Raw genomic sequence first — 12,963 nt, forward strand, 5'->3', positions numbered from 1 at the left:
ATATAGGACTATTGAGATGTAGGACTATTGAGATGTAGGACTATTGGAGCGAAAGGAGAAGGGAGGAACGCAGTGAGCGAATATGGCAAGAGGAAGATACCAAAAATATTCAATGAACAAAGGCGAGACAGAAGAAGGCAAGAATACAATTTAAAACAAAAAAATAATTTAATAAAAATGAAAACAAGTTATTTTTTCTAGTTTATAATTGTTTTCCAGTCATCGATCCAAGGCTTTTCAAATATTTTTTTTATCGATCCAAGGCTTGCCCTGATTGGATAGTCAATTCCCAGTCCGCCTTGGAGAGTGAGCGTTGTCGGCTACGGACCTTTAATTGTTTTCAGGCTCGTTTGAAATCAATGTTCATTCCTATTTCTCTACATAACCCATCTGTGTGCATCGGGACGGGGTGGTGGCAGGTGCAAGATTCCGCAACTTACAGATCCACATACACATATACACACACACACACTCTCAGTGCAGTCTAATCACCACCATCTCTTTACCCCTTTCCACTGTTCACTCTGTTCACAACGTGTAACTGATTCTGAGTGTCTCTCTGTCTCTCTCTCTCTCTTTTTGTCCTTCCCTTTCTTCTTCACTTCCGTTGAGAGTTTGAGAGCAGCTTGTCCGCCTCGGGGTACGTGGGGTACTTTACGGCCTCGATCTTCTCCTTCACTTTGTAGGACGGGTAGAGGCCGGTGCGCCCAATTTTACGGTTGACCCCTTTCGAGTAACCGTCCCAGTGGTTCCCTGCCACGCCGATGATGTCACCGGGCTCCAGGGGTACGTCCTCTGGGCTGCGGGGTTGGTGGGGGTAGATGGCGATCTGGTTGTGGGCGTTCTGGCCCCCGAAGTAGTAGATGTCGTCTAGTGAGTGAAAGAAGGAGGAGGCATCTGGGTGCAGCGTCTGCATGATCTCGTAGGCCACACGGCACACCTGGTACAGGGTTACAGGAAACAGGAAGTAGGTATACAGGAAACAGGAAGTGTGACCAGGAAGTGTGAAGAATCATGTTAGTTTAATTACATTCCGTGTATATGGCTGTTTAGATTTATTCAGATGAAAAAGTTGCCTGGTCCCAGATCTGTTTGTGTTGCCTTGCCATCTCCTATTGCACTTGTTTAACATTTCATTGACAATATGAGTTGGCTATTCAGGTAAGTAAGAATGTAGGTTAGTGAATAATGTACTGTATATTCCCATAAAGGGTGTTGTGTCGGATATGGCACCCCTACCTGTGAGGAGAAGGTGCAGACCAGGAAGTCGGTCTGTGACAGGAAGTGTATGTCTAGGATCACTCCTCTAAGAGAGTTCTCGGTGTAGCGGTTGTGCAGACCGGCTGACCATGAGATGGAGTTATCACTGATGAACTCATAGTCTGGGTACCTGGAGGACACAGCATTACACATACTGTATGGGCTTCTACATACAAACAGAAACACAATCATACACGCTGACACACACACATGCATGTAAACACACACACGCACCCATGAACACACACACACCACACACACACACACACACACACAAACATACACACACACAGGCACAAAACACACCCACCCCCACCCCACACACCCAACACACTCACTCCCCTTTCATTATTAGGGTATTGGTGGTTACTCACTTGGTCTTAGCCTCTTGCAGTAGTGATGGGTCATCTGTTGCCAGGTAGACTCGTTTCTTGTCCACGTGGATGCGTCGGGCCATGTATTGGAACTGTTCCTCCACGTGAACCATGTATTCCTCTATAGGGTGGAATGCTGCCTCCGTCCCCACCTTATCTGTCCGCCGAACATGGACCCTACAGAGAGGGAGGGAGAGAGAAGGGGAAAGAGAGGGAGAGAGAGATGGAGAGGAAGGGAGTGAGAGAGAGGGAGAGAGATGGGAAAGAGAGGGGGAGAGGGAGGGAGAAAGAGGGGGAGAAGGAGGGAGAGAGAGGGAGAGGAAGGGAGAGAGAGGGAGAAGAAGGGAGAGAGAGAGGGAAAGAGATGGGAAAGAGAGGGGGAGAGGGAGGCAGAGAGAGGGGGAGAGAGATGGGAAAGAGAGGGGGAGAGGGAGGAATAGAGAGTGGGAGAAGAAGGAAGAGGGAGGAAGAGAGATGGGAAGGAGAGAGAGCAATACTGTCAATCAACACGTTCACCATCAGCTACTACTGTAATTATTTAGGCAGCATCATTGTGCCCTTGCCAGTCTTGCCGATAATCAGAGAGAGAGAGAGAGAAAAGAAAGAAAGAAAAGAAAAAGGAAAGAAATTAACAATTTAAAGAAAGAAAAACAGAAAGAAAGAAAGAATGGAAGATAGAAAAAGAAAAACGGTGCCAATGTAATGAGTGAAAATAAAGGCAGAAAGACAGGGAGTTTGAACGAGAGAAAGATGCGAACAGAGGAATAAAAGAGCAGAGCTGCATGTGTTTGTGACACTGAGTGCTTTCATGTCTCTGTCTCTCCTCCGCTTCTCTTCCCTCTGCCATGTCTCTTTCTCCCGCCTTCTCTCTCCTTTCATCTCTCCTCCTATTTTATTTGTCCTCTCGTTGTCTCTTCTTTTTCTCCCTTTATTTCGCCGCCCGTTCGTTGGCCTGGGTGCTTAGCGCCAGGCGGCATTCTAGCAATCAATCTCACCATCCCTCCATCCTCCTCCTCCCTGGCTGTCATCCCTGGGTCTGTGGCTGGGTCTGTGGCTGGGGCTGTGGCAGGGTCTGGGTCTGTGGCTGGAGCTGGAGCTGAGCTGGGTCTGTGACTGGAGCTGTGGCTGTGGATGGTTCTGGGGCTGTGGCTGGGTCTGGGTCTGGGGCGGGAGCTGTGGCTGGTTCTGGGGCTGTGGCTGGTTCTGGGGATGGTTCTGGGGCTGTGGCTGGTTCTGTGTCTGGGGCTGGAGCTGTGGCTGGTTCTGGGGCTGGGGCTGTGGCTGGTTCTGTGTCTGGGTCTGTGTCTGTGTCTGGAGCTGTGGCTGTGGCTGGGGCTGTGCTGATGGCTGCTTTTAACTGCTTTGGTCTGGTGGGTTGCAGGCCTACTGTGGGTAGAGGATCCGCTGCTGCAGCCTTGCTCTTCACAGGAGCGGGGAGAAACGGGGAGAAGCAGGGACACTGTAGCCAAAAGTCTGGCTCTTACGCCATCTCGTTCCCTCAGAGACACCTCATACACTCCCTCCCCCTCTGAAACCCCCCTCGCTTTCCTCCTCTAGCCGCTTTCACGCTTTTCACAAGTACTCAGGCACGTTATTAGAAGTAATCAGACACTTTATTAGAAGTACTCAGACACTTTATTAGAAGTACTCAGGCACTTTATTAGAAGTAATCAGGGACTTTATTTGAAGTAATCCGGCACTTTATTAGAAGTAATCAGGCACTTTATTAGAAGTAATCAGGGACTTTATTAGAAGTACTCAGGCACTTTATTAGAAGTAATCAGACACTTTATTAGAAGTACTCAGGCACTTTATTAGAAGTACTCAGACACTTTATTAGAAGTAATCAGGCACTTTATTAGAAGTAATTAGGCACTTTATTAGAAGTATTCAGGCACTTTATTAGAACATGAGGTGGAGCAGAAAAGAAAAGTAACAGAGGAAACCAGCACTCCCCAGTGACAGAGTGGGGGGAGAGTGAGGAGAGGAGACAAGAGAAGACAAAGTGATAGAGATGTGAATAAAGAAGGGAGAGCGAATGGTGGGAAATAGAGAAAGTGGTGAGCAAAATAAACAAGACAAAAGTGAGGAGCAGGTGAAAGGTAGAAGAATATAAGGTGCACGAATCTATGAGAGAGAATGTTTGATTGGTAAAAAAGGATGATTCATAGAGCCGTAACGTAGGAGAGGGAGAATGAAAGCGGACTGAGAGAAAAATGTAGTTGCAGCAGAGACCGAAAGATATGTAATACAATGAATGGTGAAGAGAGAGAGAGATAGAGAAACAGAGAGAGAGAGAGAGAGAGAGAGAGAGAGAGAGAGAGAGAGAGAGAGAGAGAGAGAGAGAGAGAGAGAGAGAGAGAGAGAGAGAGAGAGAAGAGAGAGATAGAGAGAGAAAGAGAGAGAGGGAGAGAGAGAGAGAAAGAGAGATATAGAGAGAGAGACAGTGAAAACAATGTACTGAGCAAATGTCAAATTGGCTTTTTACCAAATTACCGTAAGATAGACCACGTATTCACCCTGCACACCCTAATTGACAAACAAACAAACCAAAACAAAGGCAAAGTCTTCTCATGCTTTGTTGATTTAAAAAAAATATTATATAATCCATGTACTCAAAAAACAAGTGTGTGGTTAAAATTGGCAAAAAACACACACATTTCTTTCCACAGGGCCGTGGGGTGAGACAGGGATGCAGCTTAAGCCCCACCCTCTTCAACATATATATCAACGAACTGGCGAGGGCACTAGAACAGTCTGCAGCACCCGGCCTCACCCTACTAGAATCTGAAGTCATATGTCTACTGTTTGCTGATGATCTGGTGCTTCTGTCACCAACCAAGGAGGGCCTATAGCAGCACCTAGATCTTCTGCACAGATTCTGTCAGACCTGGGACTTGACAGTAAATCTCAGTAAGACAAAAATAATGGCTTTCCAAAAAAGGTCCAGTTGCCAGGACCACAAATACACATTTTATCTAGACACCGTTGCCCTAGAGCACACAAAAAACGATACATACCTCGGCCTAAACATCAGCACCACAGGTAACCTCCACAAAGCTGTGAATGATCTGAGAGACAAGGCAAGAAGGGCCTTCTATGCCATCAAAAGGAACATCAAATTCGACATACCAATTAGGATCTGGCTAAAAATACTTTAATCAGTTATAGAACCCATTGCCCTTGATGGTTGTCAGGTCTGGGGTCCGCTCATCAACCAAGAATTCACAAAATGGGACAAACACCAAATTGAGACTCTACATGCAGAATTCTGCAAACATATCCTCTGTGTACAACATAAAACGCCAAATAATGCATGCAGAGCAGAATTAGGCCAATACCCGCTAATTATCAAAATCCAGAAAAGAGCCGTTAAATTCTACAACCACCTAAAAGGACACGATTCCCAAACCTTCCATACAGAGAGCTAAACCTGGAGAAGAGTCCCCCAAGTAAACTGGTCCTGGGGCTCTGTTCACAAACACAAACAGACCCCATAGAGCCCCAGGACAGCAACACAATTAGACCCAACCAAATCATGAGAAAAAAATATATATTTACTTGATACATTGGAAAGAATTAACAAAAAAACTGAGCAAACTAGAATGCTATTTGGCCCTAAACAGAGAGTACACAGTGGCAGAATACCTAACCACTGTGACCCAAACTTAAGGAAAGCTTTGACTATGTACAGACTCAGTGAGCAGAGCCTTGCTATTGAGAAAGGCCGCCGAAGGCAGACCTGGCTCTCAAGAGAAGACAGGCTATGTGCACACTGCCCACAAAATGAGGTGGAAACTGAGCTGCAATACCTAACATCCTGCCAAATGTATGACCATATTAGAGACCCATATTTCCCTCAGTTACACAGACCCACAAAGAATTCGAAAATAAACCCAATTTTGATAAACTCCCATATCTATTGGGTGAAATACCACAGTGTGCCATCACAGCAGCAATATTTGGGACATGTTGCCACAAGAAAAGGGCAACCAGTGAAGAACAAATGTCACGGTTTCGGCCGAGGCTGCCTCTCTTCCTTGCTCGGGCAGGCTTCGGCGTTCGTCGTCTCCGGAATACTAGCTGCCACCGTTTCATGTTTCTATGTTCATTTGCTTTTGTCTGATTGTTGTTACACCTGTTATCGTTTAGTGTCATTAGTGTCCTATAAGTTCTCGTTGTGTTTGTCAAGTATTGTGTGTGTTTGTTTTACGGTCGTGCGGTTGGCTCGTACTTCTACTGTTTGCTCGGTTGAGCTGTTCTCCATAGTGTTTGGAGTGTTTTGTCGCACCTGTTTAGTGCGCCCGTTTGTTTTCGCCTGCGTGCGGAGTTCTCGCCTCAGGGCATTTATTCGTTCTTGTGTTTTGTGCATCTACTAAAGTCTTTTGGACTAACGTTCTGCGTCCTGCGCCTGATTCCACCACCACACCCACCTACAGCTACACTGACAGAAACACACACCAGCTGGAATGGAATCAGCAGGAGCCACAGCCGCACAGGAGACGTTGGAGGACAGAGTCCGGGAGCAGAATGACCAGATCCTGCGGATGGGGTCCGCCCTGCAGGAGGTGATCACCACCCTCCAACGCTGGGAGACCCGAGGGACACCCCCAACGCCATCTTCCCTGCCCTCACCATCGGCAAGTCAGCCCCTTCCCGCTCCGGAACCCAGAGGAGTTCGACTCTCGCTCCCGAGGGCCTACGATGGGACCGCTGCCGGGTGTCAGGGCTTCCTTCTCCAGGTGGAGCTTTACCTGGCCACCGTGCACCCGGCGCCCTCGGGACACGAGAGCGTGTCCGCCCTGATCTCCTGCCTTTCCGGCAAAGCGTTAGAGTGGGCCAACGCTGAGTGGAGGAGAATAGACGCTACTACCATCACGTACGCCGAGTTCTCCCGCCGCTTCAGGGCGGTGTTTGACCATCCCCCGGAGGGGAAAGCGGCGGGGGAGCGTCTGTTCTGCCTCCGGCAGGGGAGGAGGAGTGCCCAGGAGTTCGCGTTGGAATTCCGGACTCTAGCGGCGGATGCAGGGTGGAATGAGCGGGCCCTCATTGATCACTACCGCTGTAGTCTACGTGAGGACGTCCGTAGGGAGCTGGCCTGTCGGGACACCAGCCTCTCGTTCGACCAGTTAGTCGACATGTCCATCAGGCTGGATACCCTGCTAGCTACCCGCGGACGTCCCGAGGGGGGTCCGTCCATTTCACCCTCCAGCGCCTCCGAGCCGTGCCCCATGGAGCTCGGGGGCGCTGGCGCTAGAGAGAGGAGGGGTCGGAGTACGAGGGGGTCCATCTCCTGCACCAACTGTGGTCGGGGAGGACACACCGCGGCTAGGTGCTGGGGATGGCCTCCTCGGGGAGAAGACGACAGGCCCCGCACTGGGGAGCCCTTCCAGGTGAGTAGGCGCCCCACTCACCCAGAGCTCTCTGTTGCACACTTCTGTATACCTGTGCGTTTTCCACAGGTCGCACCTCATTCCCAGCATAAGGCGCTGGTAGATTCAGGCGCGGCTGGGAATTTTGTTGATAAGAGATTTTGTTTAGCCTTAGGGATTCCCCTTCTCCCTGTTGACGTCCCCTTCCCCGTTCATGCCCTAGATAGCCGTCCGTTGGGTGCGGGCTTGATCAGGGAGGTCACGGCGCCACTTAGGATGTGTACGCAGGGGGGTCATCAGGAGATGATCCAGCTATTTCTGATCGACTCGCCTGCGTATCCGGTGGTGCTGGGCATGCCCTGGTTGAGTACCCATAACCCGTCTATTTCGTGGCAGGAGAGGGCTCTGATGGAGTGGTCTTCCCAGTGTGTGGGTCGATGTTTAGGCGTTTCCGTAGGGGCTACCTCGGTGGAGAGTCCAAACCAGGTGCCCGCATTGCACATTCCCCCTGAGTATGGGGATTTGGCTATTGTGTTCAGTAAGTCGAGGGCGACGCAGTTGCCTCCCCATAGGCAGGGAGATTGTGCGATAGACCTCCAGGCAGGAGCTGCGCTCCCACGGAGCCATGTGTATCCTCTTTCTCAGGAGGAGAATAGAGCTATGGAGACTTACATAGACGAATCTCTGAGACAAGGATACATACGGCCCTCCACTTCCCCTGCGTCCTCGAGTTTCTTTTTTGTGAAGAAAAAGGATGGTGGGTTACGCCCGTGCATCGATTACCGTGGTCTCAATCAGATCACGGTGAAGTACAGTTATCCACTCCCGCTGATTGCGACCATGACGGAGTCATTGCACGGGCGCGTTTCTTCACTAAATTAGATCTCAGGAGCGCGTACAACTTGGTGCGCATTAGGGGGGGCGATGAATGGAAGACAGCCTTTAGTACCACCTCGGGCCATTACGAGTATCTTGTCATGCCATACGGGTTGATGAACGCTCCTTCAGTTTTCCAATCATTCGTGGATGAGATCTTCAGGGACATGCAGGGGCAGGGGGTGGTCGTGTACATAGATGACATTCTCGTGTACTCGCCTACCCGAGTCGAGCATGTGGCCCTGGTGCGCCGAGTGTTGCGGAGGCTGTTGGAGCACGACCTGTATGTCAAGGCAGAGAAGTGTCTGTTTTTCCAGGAGTCGGTCTCCTTTTTGGGTTATCAGTTGTCTGCGTCAGGGGTGAAGATGGAGGTAGACCGGGTGTCAGCCGTGCGTAATTGGCAAACGCCAACCACTGTGAAGGAGGTGCAGCAGTTTTTGGGGTTTGCGAATTACTACCGGAGGTTTATCCGGGGTTTTGGACAGGTGGCAGCTCCCATAACGTCTCTTTTGAAGGGGGGTCCGGTGCGTCTGCAGTGGTCAGCCGAGGCGGACAGGGCGTTTGGGAGGCTGAAGGACCTGTTTACCTCGGCCCCGGTGCTGGCGCATCCGGATCCCTCTTTACCATTTCAGGTAGAGGTGGACGCGTCAGAGGCCGGTATAGGAGCCGTGCTTTCGCAACGGTCCGGCGCGCCACCTAAACTCCGCCCCTGTGCTTTTTATTCCAAGAAGCTCAGTCCGGCGGAGCGAAATTATGACGTAGGGGACAGGGAGCTGTTAGCCGTGGTACAGGCCCTAAAGGTGTGGAGGCACTGGCTTGAGGGGGCTCAACACCCTTTCCTCATTTTGACGGACCACCGTAACCTGGAGTACATCCGGGCAGCGAGGAGACTGAACCCTCGCCAGGCGAGGTGGAATATGTTTTTGACCCGGTTCATATTTAAGATCACGTACATCCCTGGGTCACAGAACGGTAAGGCAGACGCACTGTCTCGGCGGTATGACACGGAGGAGAGGTCCGTGGAGCCCACTCCCATACTGCCGGAGTCTTGTCTGGTGGCACCGGTAGTGTGGGAGGTCGATGCTGAACTCGAGCGGGCGTTACGCACCGACCTTAGTCCACCTCAATGCCCGGAGGGTCGGAAGTACGTTCCGCTCGAGGTTCGGGATCGATTGATCTATTGGGCTCACACGTCACCCTCCTCTGGACACCCTGGTATCGGCCGGACAGTGCACTGTCTTAGTGCCAAGTACTGGTGGCCTACGTTGGCGAGGGATGTGAGGGTTTATGTTTCCTCCTGCTCGGTGTGCGCCCAGTGTAAGGCGCCTAGACATCTGCCTAGGGGTAAGTTACTACCCCTGCCCGTTCCACAACGACCATGGTCTCACCTCTCGGTGGATTTCCTCACTGACCTTCCTCCTTCACAGGGGAATACCACTATACTGGTCGTTGTGGACCGGTTTTCTAAGGCCTGTCGTTTGCTCCCTATGCCGGGCCTTCCTACTGCCCTGCAAACCGCCGAAGCGCTATTCACCCATGTGTTCCGGCACTACGGGGTACCCGAGGATATTGTGTCTGATCGAGGTCCCCAATTTACCTCCAGAGTCTGGAGAGCCTTTATGGAGCGGTTGGGGGTCTCGGTGAGCCTCACCTCGGGTTACCACCCGGAGAGTAATGGGCAGGTGGAACGTGTGAACCAGGATGTGGGTAGGTTTCTTAGAACATACTGCCAGGACCGGCCGGAGGAGTGGGCAAGGTACGTTCCCTGGGCCGAAATGGCCCAGAATTCCCTACGCCATTCCTCCACTAACCTAACCCCTTTCCAATGTGTGTTAGGTTACCAGCCGGTTCTGGCACCTTGGCAGCAGAGCCAGATCGAGGCTCCTGCGGTGGATGAGTGGGTGCGGCGCTCAGAGGAGACATGGAACGCTGCACACGTCCACCTGCAGCGGGCCCTCCGTCGTCAAAAGGCGAGCGCCGATCTCCACCGCAGTGAGGGACCGGTGTACGCACCTGGTGATCGAGTCTGGCTCTCTACCAGAAACCTGCCCCTCCGCCTGCCCTGTCGGAAACTGGGTCGGCGGTTTGTAGGGCCATTTAAAGTCCTGAGAAGATTGAACGAGGTGTGTTACAAATTACAACTACCTGTTGAGTATAAAAGTATTAACCCCTCGTTCCATGTGTCTCTTCTCAGGCCGGTGGTAGCTGGCCCACTCCAAGAAAGTGAGATCAGGGAGACTCCTCCGCCCCCATTGGACATCGAGGGGGCACCGGCGTACTCCGTGCGGTCCATCTTGGATTCGAGACGTCGGATGGGGGGTCTCCAATATCTAGTGGAGTGGGAGGGGTACGGCCCGGAGGAACGGTGCTGGGTGCCGAGGAGAGACATTTTGGACCCGTCTCTCCTGACGGAATTCCATCGTGGGCACCCGACGCACCCTGCTCCGCGTCCTCCTGGTCGTCCCCGAGGCCGGAGTCGGCGCACGTCAGGAGCCGCGCGTCAAGGGGGGGTACTGTCACGGTTTCGGCCGAGGCTGCCTCTCTTCCTTGCTCGGGCAGGCTTCGGCGTTCGTTGTCTCCGGAATACTAGCTGCCACCGTTGCATGTTTCTATGTTCGTTTGCTTTTGTCTGATTGTTGTTACACCTGTTATCGTTTAGTGTCATTAGTGTCCTATAAGTTCTCGTTGTGTTTGTCAAGTATTGTGTGTGTTTGTTTTACTGTCGTGCGGTTGGCTCGTACTTCTACTGTTTGCTCGGTTGAGCTGTTCTCCATAGTGTTTGGAGTGTTTTGTCGCACCTGTTTAGTGCACCCGTTTGTTTTCGCCTGAGTGCGGAGTTCTCGACTCAGGGCATTTATTCGTTCTTGTGTTTTGTGCATCTACTAAAGTCTTTTGGACTAACGTTCTGCGTCCTGCGCCTGATTCCACCACCACACCCACCTACAGTTACACTGACAACAAACACCATTGTCAATATAACCCATATTTATGGTTATTTATTTTCCATTTTGTACTTTAGCTATTTGCACATAATATGACATTTGAAATGTCTTTATTCTTTTGGAACTTTTGTGAGTGTAATGTTTACTGTCAATTTTCATTGTTTATTTCACTTTTGTTTATTATTTACTTCACTTGCCATGCCAATAAAGCCCTTAAATTGAAATTGAATTGAATTGACAGACAGATGGAGAGAAACAGAGAAAGATCAAGACAACAAATAAGTATGTCAGACAGAAATATTGAAAGAGGGAGAAGGAAGAGCGAGAAACAGAGAGAGAGTATTGTGGAGATAGCAAAAAAATAGATTTGGGGACAGTTTGAAAGAGAAACAGAGAGAAAGGTATAGAGAAAGAGGATTGTTGAAACTGAAAATCTTAAGAGACAGACACAAAAAGAGTGTCCTTCCTATTTGTACGTACCCTATGATGGGGTGCCTGAAACCCAGCTTGGCTGTGGTATCCTGGATCTCCTTCTCCAGCCAGGCCTGAGGATGGACCAGGTACTTGATAAACTGAGACACCCACCACACGGACGGGTCACCATGGAGCCGGTGGAGGCGCTGGGCTAGGTCTTCAGGGATGGACAGGGGCAGGTAGGGGGGGCGGGGTTGCAGGCTGTCCACGATGGGTAACTCCACCACCTGGATGTCCTTGTCATGGGCCTCACCTAGAGAGATGGAGGGAAGAGAGTTACTGGGGAGCTACACTGGGGTGTGGAGAAAACACTGGGTATTTTACCTGCTACACTGGGGCGTGGAGAAAACACCAGGTATTTTACCTGCTACACTGGGGCGTGGAGAAAACACCAGGTATTTTACCTGCTACACTGGGGCGTGGAGAAAACACCAGGTCTTTAACTTGCTACACTGGGGCTTGGAGAAAACACAGGGTATTTTACCTGCTACACTGGGGCGTGGAGAAAACACCAGGTATTTTACCTAGCTACACTGGGGCATGGAGAAAACACAAGGTCTTAAACCTGCTACACTGGGGCGTAGAGAAAACACCAGGTATTTTTACCTGCTACACTGGGGCGTGGAGAAAACACCAGGTCTTTTACCTGCTACACTGGGGCGTGGAGAAAGTGTTCGCAATCTCGTGAGCTGCACGTGTTCGCAATCTCGTGAGCTGCACGTCAAAATCTTGAAAACAGAACCTGGGCGTAATTTTAAGCTGAGCTTCACTGGTTATGCCCCTGTTTATTTAGCATGAATAGGAGTGTCTTGCGCTGGGCTAGAGTAGCAGACCAGTTAGGCTGCATCGAACTAGCAATCTTCTGTTAACAACAACACTTTGCACAAAGAAGTGTTACCTGTCACTCCACAAAGGCTATGGGAGAGTAAGGGAAAAAACTACTTCTATGTATCAGAGCGGGGGATGTCACCTGCACAATGGATGCTAGTCTAATGCAAACAGCTAACTAGCGCTAACTAGCTAGCTAGTTCACATTGACTACACTCACCCCCCTTTTGACCCTAGTGACCACCTCTTGGGTCCTTTCCTTAGTTTATACAGATCAAAAAACAAAGCTAGGTGAGCGTTTATATAGCCCTGTGTAGCTCAGTTGGTAGAGCATGGCGCTTGCAACGCCAGGGTTGTGGGTTCGATTCCCACGGGGACCCAGTATGAAAAATAAATAAATGCATGCACTCACTAAGTGTAAGTTGCTCTGGATAAGTGTTTGCTAAATGACTAAAATGTATATACAAATAATCTTTCTGCCGTATTACTTCTACTCATACAATGTTGTTAGAGCAGATGAGGAAGCCATTCTAGACTAATGAGACGCAGCCTTAAACTTAAACCCTCATGAATTTACAATCATTGGATTGGTGTAAACGACACCTTGATTTGGGGGATTTTCACACATTTTAATCCATAGAATTGTCCATTGGAGGAAATATTTTTGACATTTGTATCTAAAAGCATAATTGAGAAATCATTTATCAAAGTTAGCATCCTTATGACATTTTTGCCTTACCCAGGCCTCCTTTAAGACTCCATAGTGGTTCATCTGAAGGTGCTACAAAACAAACATTGGTGTGATATGAAGCTGAAACAACATATACACTACTGTTC

The 12,963-nt window shown here is 50.0% G+C and overlaps 1 protein-coding gene across 1 annotated transcript in view; it reads right to left on the reverse strand.

Annotated features, from left to right (window-relative positions):
- Nucleotides 1-598: 598 nt before the first annotated feature.
- The window catches only part of LOC311106511 (alpha-(1,6)-fucosyltransferase-like), a gene marked incomplete at both ends in the record, with an annotated part of 62,981 nt that continues 50,616 nt past the window's right edge, over nucleotides 599-12,963 (reverse strand). The window contains 4 exons of the mRNA XM_084148863.1: nucleotides 599-940; nucleotides 1,240-1,390; nucleotides 1,635-1,811; nucleotides 11,305-11,551. Coding sequence (XP_084004989.1) covers nucleotides 599-940; nucleotides 1,240-1,390; nucleotides 1,635-1,811; nucleotides 11,305-11,551 — 917 coding nt within the window. The remainder of the gene's footprint in view (nucleotides 941-1,239; nucleotides 1,391-1,634; nucleotides 1,812-11,304; nucleotides 11,552-12,963) is intronic.

Source organism: Coregonus lavaretus (genome assembly GCF_964263955.1).
Source record: "Coregonus lavaretus genome assembly, chromosome: 31".
NCBI lineage: Eukaryota > Metazoa > Chordata > Actinopteri > Salmoniformes > Salmonidae > Coregonus > Coregonus lavaretus.